Source organism: Microtus oregoni, unplaced genomic scaffold (assembly GCF_018167655.1).
Source record: "Microtus oregoni isolate MIOR12 unplaced genomic scaffold, Mior012 000004F_ref0000308, whole genome shotgun sequence".
NCBI classification, from domain to species: domain Eukaryota; kingdom Metazoa; phylum Chordata; class Mammalia; order Rodentia; family Cricetidae; genus Microtus; species Microtus oregoni.
This window is the reverse complement of record NW_024543063.1, coordinates 63,007,666-63,020,462: the sequence shown is the minus strand read 5'-3', so window position 1 is coordinate 63,020,462 and position 12,797 is coordinate 63,007,666. Positions and strand designations below refer to the sequence as shown.

The following is a 12,797-nucleotide window of genomic DNA, read 5'->3' as shown; positions in this document are numbered from 1 at the left end:
CAAGGATGGTGTCATGTACAGCTGCCAGGGTGCAGCTTTTTTGTGTGTGTGCTTATTTTTTTGTACAGCTTTTCTGAGTTGGCTTGGGCAGAATCTTCTTTGAGCAGTGAAGACTGCATGCTTGCCCCTAAACTTTTTCTCTAATTCATGAACCATCCGGACTTGGATTTTCTGGAAAGATTTCTTCTGAGAAACTGGTGCTAAAATGAGGATTGCTTTCTGACCATCACCAGCTTCAGTTTCCTTGGCTGTGGTGGGTGATACTGAGGTTCCAAGCTGTGCCTTGAGATCTGAGTTCATCTCCAGCTCAAGCAGTGCATGAGAGATGCTAGACTCGAAGTAATGTCTTCTTGTCGTCATCAGGCTTCCTAGTCTTGGTGCTTGAGCTGATCCTGGCCTTCTCCTGAAAGGAGGAAAGTACCCCTGGTCATATGGGTCCTGGGCTGCATTGTCAGGCCATTGACAGGCACAGGCCGAATATTCCACCACATCCCTAACGAGTGCATAGAGCCTCGGAGGTCCATCCTCCTAAACTACAAAGAACAAGAAATTGTGTTAATAAAATTCTAAGATGTTTATATTGTAAATCTAAAAAAAATAAATTATTTCTTTTGTAATGTTGGGGATCAAAGTCAACAGAACCTTATAAGCTAGGTAAGTATGTTTTTACTCAGGTATTGTTCCAGACACTGAGATTACTTTTTTATTTTTTATTTATTTATTGTTTTTTGGTGCTTGCATCATATCTGGTATCTTACACAAACTAATATAGTACTCTGCTCCTGAGCCATATACCCACCCTAAACCTGAATGTTTTTTAATTTAATTTGTTCATCAGCTTGTATGATCACATTTGAAGTTTATGAAGGGAAATTATAATGATGGACCACTTATTAATGGGATGAGTTCTGAGAAGTGCATCATTCGGCAGTTTGTGTTTTTGTGTGACTTTTTTTTATGAGACCTCTTGTTTGTTCCCAGCTGCTCAGCCCCAAAATAATCACACAGAAACCATATTATTTGCAATACTGTTTGGCCAATAGCTTAAGCATATTTCTGGCTAACTCATCTTAAAGTAACCCATCTCCATTAATCTGTGTATTGCCACGAGGCTGTGGCCTACCGAATAAGTTCCAGCATCTCCTGTGGGGCTATATGGCTTCTCACTGACTCTGCCCTTCTTCCTCCCAGCATTCAGTTTTCCCCACCTAGCTCTGTTCTACTCTATCAGGCCAAGTCAATTTTTTTTATTAACCAATGGTATTCACAGCATGCGGAGGAGAATCCCACATCATGTGACTATCATAGAATGCACTTCACAAACCTTGGTGAAAGAACTTTGTGTATGTCTAGGCTCTATAACACTGCTGGATGTTCTTTTGTTGACTGCAACGGGGTTTCATCCTGTGGATCGTGACCCCTTTGGGGTTTGAATGACCCATTTATTGTGGTCGTTTAAGACCATTGGAAAAGAAAGATATTTATATTACAATCCATAACAGTGGCAAAATTGCAGTTATAAAGTAACAACGAAAATAATTTTCTGGTTGGGGTTTGCCACAGTTTGAGGTATATATAAATGATGGCAGAATTAGGAAGGTGGAAAATCACTGTTAAATGGTATGAATGATAGAGGTGAAATTCGTGAGCCAGTAATTTCATCTAAGTAGAGGTGACATTGAAAAATAGACTACATGGAATGATTTTTTTTTTTGTCCAGATTTCTTTAGATAGTCTGTAGTGTCCTGGAACTTGCTCAATAGACCAGGATGGCCTCAAACTCAGATGTGCCTGCCTCTACTAAGTGCTGGGATTAAAGGCTCGTGTCACCACTGACCACCAGAATGGTTTCTTAGAGCTTTAATATAAACGGCTAACTTTTATATTAATTTTATAGCTCCTACTCTCTTCTGTGTTGACTAATTACCAAACTTTTAAAGCCGAAGATAATACAATACTATGTATATGTATATTAGTTGTGTGAGCAGTTGTTCTACCATACGCATGTTAATTTATTTATAAAATTTCTTTTTGTAACGTATTGGTTTTTTTAAAAAGGAACTTCTCTTGTTCCGTAGGATCTACCTCAGACCCTGGAAGTAGAAGCAGATCTGAATTATTTTATACCTTAAATGGGTCATCTGTTGACTCACAACAACAATCCAAATCCAAAAATTCATGGTATATTGATGAAGGTAATCTACAATTTTAGTCCTCTCTATAATGGTACCCTCTGTTTAGTATGTAAGGGGAAATGACTTTTTCATCAATATTTGTTAATTTTGGAAACAGTGAATAGATCATAGCTAATATGACAATATTGCTGAACTAAAATATTAAACATAGTTTCAACTACACTGTTATTAGGGTTGAGGATACATTTGAAATATGTTAGTAGTCTGGGTTTTGTTTTGCTCTGTTTTTTTTACCCAAGACAGGGTTTCTCTGTATAAAAAGTCCTGGCTGTCCTAGAACTTGCTCTGTTGAGCAGACTGGCCTCGAACTCACAGAGACTCACCTGCTTCTGGTTTCTGAGTGTTGAGATTAAAAGTGTACACCACTATGCTTAGCAGTTTGTTCTTATCTCTTAATACCTCTGCTTAGGATCAACTGTTTCTCGAAATGAAGTGACTCATTTAAAGCCTTGCCTATCTTACTTTCTTTAAAACACACTACCTTTCCTTGTTTCCTAGATATCATTCTCCTTTCATGTATTTATTTCCTTCATCTTTGCAAGTTAATTACCTGGAAATCCTTCTAGTTCTTCCAGTTCAATGGTCTGGCTGATTGCTCTTCACCTCTTAAACTGAAACCTTTCCTCCTGCTGTACTCACTCACTCTCTTAGGTTAGGTTAAGTGTCCCTGAAGTTGTTTTGGTTTTTTGCCTGATTTTCTATAAGTTCCTAGTGCTTCTACAGTGCTTTGTATTCAGGAGATTCAGTAAACTAAATGAAAATATAGTGTTCTAAGTCTCTATGATGACTGCTTATGACATGGATTCAGTTATAAGCTAAAACACACAGTAAAATCTACAGTTGGATACTATAGGTTACATATATACTTACACAGAAAGTGACCTGAGTGGGTATTTGCCACATCTGATTCTCGCACTGAGTGGGGTTTTGTGAGCATAGGCAGCATGACCTGCCTCTCTCAAGAATTCATTCATCCTGGGCCGGACAGATGGCTCAGAGATTAAGAGCACTGACTGTTCTTCCTGGGTTATTTAGAATTATTATTTAATTTTTTATCTCTTCATACTAATTTCTAACTAATCATATTATGGGAAAGAATAAAATCTATGTGATACTGACTGGACTTAGAAACCAATGCCAGATTACTGAGACAGGAAACTGTGGAGGTCGAGAAGAGGAGCAAGAACATTATTCAGAGCTAATGAGTTAACAGTGCTTTCAAGCAGACTTGCAAAGGGATCATGTGATCAGTTAGACTAGAACTTTGTATTGTTTTTAGAAGATGCAGTCATATTTAATGTTCTTGAACAGCCTTTTCTAATTAAGGACAATTTTTCATAGTTGCAGAAGACCCAGCAAAGTCACTTACAGAGCTGTCTCCAGACTTTGGACATTCATCACCTCCACCACAACCTCCTTCCATGAACTCCTTATCCAGCGAGAACAGATTCCACTCTCTACCGTTCAGCCTGACCAAGATGCCCAATACTAACGGCAGCATTGCTCACAGCCCACTGTCACTGTCAGTGCAGTCTGTAATAGGCGAGCTGAACAGCACGCCTGTCCAGGAGAGTCCACCTTTGCCCATCTCTTCTGGTAATGCATACGGCCTAGAGGTGGGCTCACTGGCTGAAGTGAAAGAGAATCCCCCGTTCTATGGGGTTATCCGTTGGATTGGCCAGCCGCCTGGGCTCAGTGACGTGCTAGCTGGGCTGGAACTGGTAATATATTTTGGCTTGAAGTCTACAACTTTTTTTCATGGGTTTTATAACTAGGTTTTCCTTTATTAGATAATTTCTTGGGAAGCTATTTTTTCAAAAAAAATCCATTAGTAGAGGAAATATTATAGTATTGCTTACCTTCACTCTTTGCCATTCCTCAGGCTTCTGGCCCTCTTATTCCTCATGTTTGTTTGTGATCAAGGAATAGATTGATTTTTAGGCTAGAACATGTAGTCTCCACATACAAACAGAATGCAGCAAAGAAAGCAGTTCAGTGACCAGTTCTCCTTCTTATTCTTTAGCCTCCTCCCATTGCAGTCAGTTCAGGGATGTGACTGACTTTAAAATTAATCATGTTTGGAGTCTTTGGGAGAGGGGAAGGTTTTATTTTTGGCTCTAAAAAAAGTATATTGTGTGATATTTCATAACCAGGAGGGAGAACTTGAATAAATTTAGCTATTACCTAAATATAGTTTTTAACTTTTTTTTCACTTGTCTTCTTGCTGGTGAGGAACTAGGTAATTTATCTACTCCTGCCCCTTGATTTTAATACTTTTGAAATGGCTCAGGGAAACTCAGTAAACCAAGGAAGTTCTAAGCATGTATTTTGAAAGGAAATGCATCAAATACTTCCCGGAGGGCTAAAGAATTATTTTCTTAAACCACCAACTGAGGGCCAAAGCACCAGTTAGTCAGTCCCTTTTCCTTCGTGCTGATCTGTTCAGAAAAGATTTGAAAGAGAAATTCAGAAAAAGTGAAAACTCCATAGCTCTTCCCGGTGTAACACATACCAAAACCTTTCTTTTTCAGGAGGATGAATGTGCGGGCTGTACAGATGGCACGTTCAGGGGCACGCGCTATTTCACCTGTGCCGTGAAGAAGGCCCTGTTCGTGAAACTGAAGAGCTGCAGACCGGACTCTAGGTTTGCGTCCCTGCAACCTGTTTCTAATCAGATTGAAAGGTGTAATTCTTTAGGTAATTGGATACTTTTAATTTATTTACCCATCTGGAATGACTGTTTCTTGCTACATTTTAGCATCTGAGGGTGACAGTGTTTAAATGTTTTATTTACTTGCCAGTGTTCATCAAGTTTCAAAGTTGGTAAAGATTCTTACTTAGTGCATAAGAGAGTTGTCCTAAGAGGAGATATGCTGAAAGAAGAGTTAGGAAGAGTGTTTAGGATGTAAAGACTGAAAGGCAGTGTTTTTTCTTCTCTTTTATTGATTATAGACATTAAATTTTTGGCAGTGTGGGTGGTAGAAATGAAAACCTGGTCCATTTAGCAATAACTTCCCCCTCCGCATCTTTTTAAGTACCTCATTCCGGATGTCCTTATGAAGAAATCTGATACAGTCTGGGGATGCAGTTGGCTTGACAGATGGAGGACAATTCTTCTCATTGTCACTAGCTTGCTGATGCTGGCCTTTCCCTTAACAATAGTGAGAGTCAAGCAGGGGGAAATAGGGCAAACATCTTTATGAAAAACATTTTTCTTAATGTTGAAGAGTATTTTGGAAACTTGTTTTCTTTTTATACTTGAAAATGAAACATTTTGGACAAGTAACAAAATATTCTTTGACAGATGCTTAATTGACTTAATTTTCTAAACTCTATATGACAGGAATGATGTTGAAAGTGAATGATCGAATTTTTACAAGTCCAGATATATATCAGTTAACTAAAGTAAAAAAAATACAGAGGATGCCAAAATATACTTTAAATGATATATATGTACATGTATATGATTATAAACTGTCGTGATTTATAAGAATTATTTTTATTTTTTATCTTTTCAGCATTTGGAGGCTACTTAAGTGAAGTAGTAGAAGAAAATACTCCACCAAAGATGGAAAAAGAAGGTTTAGAGATAATGATTGGAAAGAAGAAAGGCATCCAGGGCCATTATAATTCTTGTTACTTGGACTCAACTTTATTCTGGTAAGTTCCTATTTTTTGCAGTAAGTGTAAATAGTGCTGTGTGGGGGAGAGGGGAGACAGGTATGTGTGTGTGTGTATATGGAAGATGGTGCCAGATGCCTTTGAGTAGAGAAACTGACAGAGTTAGGAAAGATCATGAGATTTGGTCCTTAGTGACTAAAGAATTTCATATCCTATTCCTAGATCCAAAGCACTAATATAAAAATACTGCAGTGAATATTGAGTGAACAGATACTCTGAGGACATCTGCCTCCAGTGTAGATGATGGCACTTGTGCCAAGTAACCTGCAGCAAGCTATTGGCATTGCGTGCTGCGTGTGTTCTGGAATATCGAGATGATCATAAAAATTCTTAATATTAAAAATTACTTTCCATGGGATCACTGTTGCCCTCCTTTGTGTAGTTTTCCCTAAAGTGGATCAAGTTGAACAGCAAGGATCATTAGGCTATGAAGATTGCATCTGTAGCCGTAAGGGTTGTGCACTGCCAGTGAAGTGGATCTGCCACTCCGTAGGCTGTGCCACAAGAGTTAGGAAGTTAGTATGGAAGTTAGAATTTTAAAGGAGAGAGTACAATAAAGGTGGGTCTTGTCGTTGCTGGAATACTTTTGATTAAACAAACAAGCAAGCATTACTATAATATTCCTTAGATTTGCTGATAAAAATTTATTTTAACTAAATTTATTTTCTTTGATACCAGCAAATTTTTATTGCTAATCACTCACAAGTTACTATAAGGAAATGCCTATCTTATGATAATGAGATGAATTTGTCCTGACTAGTCTGATCTGGTCTTGACCAGTCTCTGACTTTCTCCCTATGTTGTCTGTGTGTGTGTGACCGTTTTCCAGGCCTCTCTTGGTTTATGTAAACAAGCTTCTTTCATAATGTTCTCTGGCGTGTTTTCAACCTTCACTTGTATGGTGCAGTCTTGGTGTTTCTGTTCCGGATCTGCAGGGTCTCCGGGTACTGAGCACAGGGCCTGTGTGGTCTGTCCATGAGTTCTTAGACCAGTGGTTCCCTACACTTTATCCCTTTGCCTCTCTCTACTCCTTAAGAATCTTTCTCAAATATTATTGTTTTTATAACATGAGGAAAATATTCTCTTATTTTGCAGCTTATTTGCTTTTAGTTCTGTCCTGGATACTGTGTTGCTCAGACCCAAAGAAAAGAATGATGTAGAGTATTATAGTGAGACCCAGGAGCTACTGAGGACAGAAATAGTTAATCCTCTGAGAATGTAAGTAGAAGACATGTGTTTTGTCTTTAGTTGGTGTTCTGTTTACTGTTTTCTTGTATAGTAATTAATTTATGCTCTGGACTCATGTAGTAAAAAAAAAAGTTAGTTCTCATGAAATACTTACTTTTTAAAACCTTTATTTTTTGTCCTCTGTTTATGTGATTTTTAGTCTGGGCAGTGCATTCTGTAAAATGATGGGACTCATTTGGAGTCATGCACTACAAGGTAGCAATGACATTGCACTAGAAACAAGTGAGGTATATTAAAGTGACATGGCATTTTGTTTGTTTAAAAGAATTTATTTAGGTCTTCTTTTACTCCTTTACTAAGGTAGTTGTAAATGTGCAGAAGACCATGTAGGAAGACTTTGATACATGATGGTGATGTGTGATGACTTCACAAGGCGTTTATGTGATGAAGAGTTAGGTTAGCCAGTGATCAGGAAACAGATTGCTCAGGGATATAGAGAACAAACTATACAATTTAAAGTCCAACTGTGATCAATTTAAACTTTGTGATACACTTTTCTTAACAGTGAAAATAAAAATTAATGTAATATATTTAAAAATAACAAAATATGAAACTATAAGGAGTATTCCATATGGCGTACTTTGTCACATAGCTAAGAAAGTAAATTAAAAGTGAAACAAATTTCTCTAGATACTTGTTTGCCTTACTTTTCTAATCATCTTATCCTTTAATTATGTGCTTTGATTTTAATATTAATTATTTAGTCTTACACAAATTTTAAACTCTCAGATTTTTCATTCCCTATGTAAATGACACTAGAACAGCACAGGTCAAATCTTAACTACAAGGCATATTATCACAACCTTCCTTCTTTTTAAAATACTGTCAATCCATCAGTAAACGTTTTTTGCATACGATTGCCCAACTAGTCCAGAATCATAGTTATTCTAATTTTGTCACCAGTCTATAGAAAACACTTGCTGCATGGCCTATGAGACCAAGGTGCATCTTGTCAGGCATGGTGGGATATACCTATAATCCCAGCACTTGATAGCTCAAGAGGCTAAGGCAAGATCAGTAGCTCAGAAATTTGAGATATATTTCTTGTGTCTGCAAATGTCATATCTGTTGTTTGGACAGAGGTTTTGCTTTCTGTATTGGAAGCGCCCACAGGCAGAGATCCTGTTTTGTTTATTTGGTTTTTTTTTTGTTGTTGTTAGGTTTCTTTAATCTCTTCTTGTATTTTTGGTGCCCTAATATAGCATTACACAAGTGGTAGGTGTTTAGTGTTTGCTGACTGCAAAGAGCTACCAAGTAAGTGGATAGTCGCTCTAAAAAGCAGGTACACAGTATGATTAGCTGGCTCTGACTTGTTCTTGTAAGCCCATGGTCTCCTATAGTCAAACAAAGAGAATGTCATAATTATGTTGACTGTTTGATTTCAGACTTTAGATTTTTAGTATCTCATCAGTGCCCTTTTCCATGTCTCTTATCCTGTGTATAAGAAGGGCTTTCTCAAAGTTGGATATCCTATTTTATAAAATAAGTGTTTTAATATAATAAGCAAATGCCATTTAAAAATTGCTTCACCCAGGCTTCATAAAAAGTTGAGAATTGTATTAGTACATGGTAGTTATTTTTAAGGTGTTTACTAGTATCTGGAAACAATTCTGATTCTCAGACTTTCACTTTTCAAAGTTCTGTAAGAAGCCTACAGTTGTTTCTTAAAAATAAATGCCTTGTCTATTGTTTTTTAACATGTTAGAATTGTATGAAAAGTACTTGATTATTAAGATGTGTCATATGACTCACTGTGCCAGTGTCAGTTAATTCACTTTTATCAACAGATATGGATATGTGTGTGCCACAAAAATTATGAAACTGAGGAAAATACTTGAAAAAGTTGAGGCAGCATCAGGATTTACCTCTGAAGAAAAAGGTGACCCTTTTAATTTATAATATATGCATTGAAAATAACTTGAAAGTTTATCATCTAGTAATATGCTAAATTATTTCCTGAAATATACCTATTTAGTTTAGAGGATTAAATTTAAGTCAGAATTATTTAGAGGGCTAGGAGTATACTCAGTGGTGGAGTATGTAAGAGGCCTTGGGTTTGTTTCCCAGCACTGCAAAAATATGAAAAGTTTCTTTTCTATGTGACATGCATATTTCTCCTGATTTTGTGATTCTTGTGAAGTGATGTGATGTGGAAGAAGTCTTTAAGAGGCCAGCGGCTGGCTCTACAGAAGATGACCAAGTAAAGAGCTGTCCTTGTCCCCAGCAGTGCTGTTCGGAGCTGCTTCTCTTCCTGTGATAGGGAGCGTCCCCAGCACTCAGTTTCTCACTGTGCTCCCTGTTGAAAGGGGCTGTGGAGCAGTTGGCCAGCACTTCTGTCTGCTCACAACTGAAGAATTTGCTCAGATTCAACTCCTGAATTAGTTTGTTAACTGTATACTATAACCAGCTGTGGCATTTATACACATGGCTATTACTAAAATAGAAGAAAAAATAGGACATATACCAGGTATATTCTACTGAACCTCCCAAAAACATAAAAATGATTTCACTGTGTGTGAATGTGTATATTCTGTTAAATAGGGCATCATGACAACAAATGAAAAAGTAATGTTTTATTATAAGTTTTCTCTTGTCAGGAGAACCTGAAAGAGCTAAACTTTTAATTAGTATGTCTCTTTTAAAGAATAGAATAGTTTTTAAATTTTCTCTGTGATTCACTTAGGTTTTTTTTTTTGTTTTGTTTTCTCCTAGATCCTGAAGAATTTCTAAATATCCTGTTTCATGATATTTTAAGGGTTGAGCCATTGTTAAAAATAAGGTAGGTCTCAAGCTGTCTAGAAGCATTTCAGAAGTAGACCTTCTTTTACACTGCCATTGCCCAGTAGCTAAATGTTGCTAGCATAGATGTGGGTTTCACTAGCTGCTGTCCTCTCTCTAGCTACACTTAACTTCCAGGGCACAAGTGAACCTGTCCTTTTAATTAGCCCTAGTGACAGATGTGCCCTCAATTTAATTACTTATGAAACTGAATATTAATATTTTTGAAAGTTCAGTTAGTGAACTTTTAAAAGGAATCTTACTTTAACTGAATTTAAAAAAAGAAAAAAAAAACAGGGAGAGCATTGTTTTTGCTTCCCATAACTTATAGTTAGCCTTAAGTTAGCTCTTTCGTTCTCAGTTTAGATCTTCCTTCTCCCCATATTGAAAGAATACCTGAGTTTACTGCGATACAGTTCTTAGTGGGATGTTTGAAATGTCTGTGCTTCCCAGGTCATTTGAATGGTGGGCCCCTCTTGATTTCAGTCTTGCTTTCTCTGGTGAAAATCTTAGGAGTGTGCTGCCTACTTCCTTAAGAACCCACACTGATGAGTTCTCTTTCCTCTTGTGTCTAAGCAATGCAGTTTGAACCAGGATTAAACTGATTGTGGGAGCAAGGAAAGTATCACAGTTAAATTTGGTTCTCTTCAGAAATCTCTAACTAGTGAACTGGCATGATGCATAAACATTGGGTGTGCATACTTATTAGCAAGTCCAAATTGGGAATTGCTTTCTATGTACCTAGAAAATCCTAGAGAATTATCTACAAAGATTTAAGAAAAGAATTTATTATAGTCTAGCCATGTATAAATTAATCATGGAAAATCAACAACATTTTTTATTCCTTCAAGCATATAGAAAAAGGAATATTTTATGTTTTAGGAAAGAAAAATAAGCAATCATTATTTTCAAAGATAGAGTTAAAAAAGATTTACGCTGAGTTACAAGGCAGATTTGATTAATTAGTGAGAAAGAGTAAATAATTAAATATGTTAATTTTTTGGTTTGTTTTATTCTTTTAATGATTTTTGCATTCCAACTACAGTTTCCCCTCCTTCCTCTCTTCCTAGCCCTTCCAGCTTACAGTGGCACAGGGTTGGTTCTCATCCCAAAAGGAAGGAGTTGGGGGCAGAGCAAGCAAAGAAAGGTCAGACCAAAGCATGAGTAACAGGAGCATGAAGGCAGGGCGACCCAGGCTCCTTGTGGCTGGGCAGTGACGTCACAAGCTTCACAAGCTCATCATGGAGCTGCAGGGTTTTGGAATGAGTATAGGACCTCAGACTCACCTATTATGGTCCAGACCACACCAATCCATGAATGTTTTTATATTCATGTTTGTAAAATGTCAATATCCATTTTAAAAAGTTACTAAATTTGTATTCTTGTGCCCTTGGATTGTCCCTAGTAGAAAATACAACCCAACTAGCATGGCTTGGTACAGTTTCACAACTTGGTTATGATTCTGTAGGTTTCCAAACTTCTAAAACACTAGCCATGGGGTTATTTAATTATTTTTATCATTTTCTAAAATTTTCATAAACCCCATATTGTATATTGAGTATGTTTCCCCTGTACCTCCATACTTTCTATCCCTTTCCATGTCTCCCTCCTCATAGTTCCTTTGTTCCTTAGGCAGCATCACGTCTACTTTCATGTCATATACAAATTAATGCTTTTTGTCTATCTGTAGAAGATCTAGGAGCCATAAATGGGAGAAAACATACATTGTTTCTCTTTATGGGACTGGTTTAATTTGTTTAGTATGTTTATTTCCAGTTGTATCCATTTTTTATTGCTGACATATTTGTTCTTTATAGTTAAAAGGACTCCCCTGTGCATATGATTTGAGGAGTGATTTTTGTTGTTTTGTTTTTCATTTTAGGTTTGGTTTTATTTTTTGAGACAGGTTTCTCTATATAGCCCTGACTGTCCTGAAACTTGCTTTGTAGATCAGGCTGGCCTCGAACTTACAGAGATCCACCTGCCTCGGTCTCCTGAGTGCTGGGATTAAAAGTGTGCACCACCATGCCTGGCCCTGGAAGTGAGTTTTGAGTGGCTGTTGTTCCTCCCAGTTTTCTGCTACAGTGTTAGGACACTATGTATCTTTCCTCCATTAACTAGCTGCCATGCCTCCTCCTGGCCATCCTTGATTTTTCTGGGTGTGATTTTTTTTTACCTCCATTATTTTTGTTTTCTCTTCTATGCTATTTTTAACTATGAATTTTTTCTATGACTTTTTTCTATGACTTTTTCTATGATTTTTTGTAGTCAACAACCAATTAAAATGTTATTCTAGAATAACTGTTAGTTTCTTGGATTATAATCTGTTCTTATTAGCTTTGAGTTCTCAAGAGTGCTGTAGCTAGTTACCAGATTTTATGTTTTGTAAATTCAGGACATAATTTCCTTGGGGCAGCTGAAGATCACAATAGGCTGCTCCCTGAATTACAGAAGTTTTGTGATAAGAACTGCTGATAGTTTTTTTTCTAAAACTCTTGAAATCTAGACATACATTTAAATAATCTGATTCTAAACCCAGAAACTTGGCTAAAAAGATAAGCGGTAAGCTGAAAGATGAAAATCAATTTTTCTCAGTAGAGTTAGTTTTAATGGTTACTAGTAAGCTGGCAAGGGAAGGGAGATGTTGGACACCTCATGTTTCACCGTGACCATTTACCTGGTGTTTGTCAAGTTGGTGGGTGAGCATCTAAAGAGCTGCTGGTAGCTGAAAGCCTAGAGGATAGTTGTTAGGGTTCCTGGGAGTCACACCTTGCCCTGCTTTGACTTGCTAGAAAAGTATCCCTCCCTCCCTCCCTCCCTCCCTCCCTCCCTCCCTCCCTCCCTCCCAGGGCTTTTATTTTAGGAAGTAAAGAAGTTTGATTTAGAAGGTCTAAG

The 12,797-nt window shown here is 37.2% G+C and overlaps 1 protein-coding gene across 1 annotated transcript in view; it reads left to right on the top strand.

The window, feature by feature from the left end:
- LOC121447026 (ubiquitin carboxyl-terminal hydrolase CYLD-like) overlaps nt 1-12,797 on the top strand; it is a 37,927-nt gene that overhangs the window by 18,180 nt on the left and 6,950 nt on the right. Inside the window, exons 7-13 of the mRNA XM_041650007.1 lie at nt 2,079-2,195; nt 3,537-3,916; nt 4,727-4,892; nt 5,714-5,855; nt 6,972-7,094; nt 8,912-9,003; nt 9,837-9,903. Coding sequence (XP_041505941.1) covers nt 2,079-2,195; nt 3,537-3,916; nt 4,727-4,892; nt 5,714-5,855; nt 6,972-7,094; nt 8,912-9,003; nt 9,837-9,903 — 1,087 coding nt within the window. The remainder of the gene's footprint in view (nt 1-2,078; nt 2,196-3,536; nt 3,917-4,726; nt 4,893-5,713; nt 5,856-6,971; nt 7,095-8,911; nt 9,004-9,836; nt 9,904-12,797) is intronic.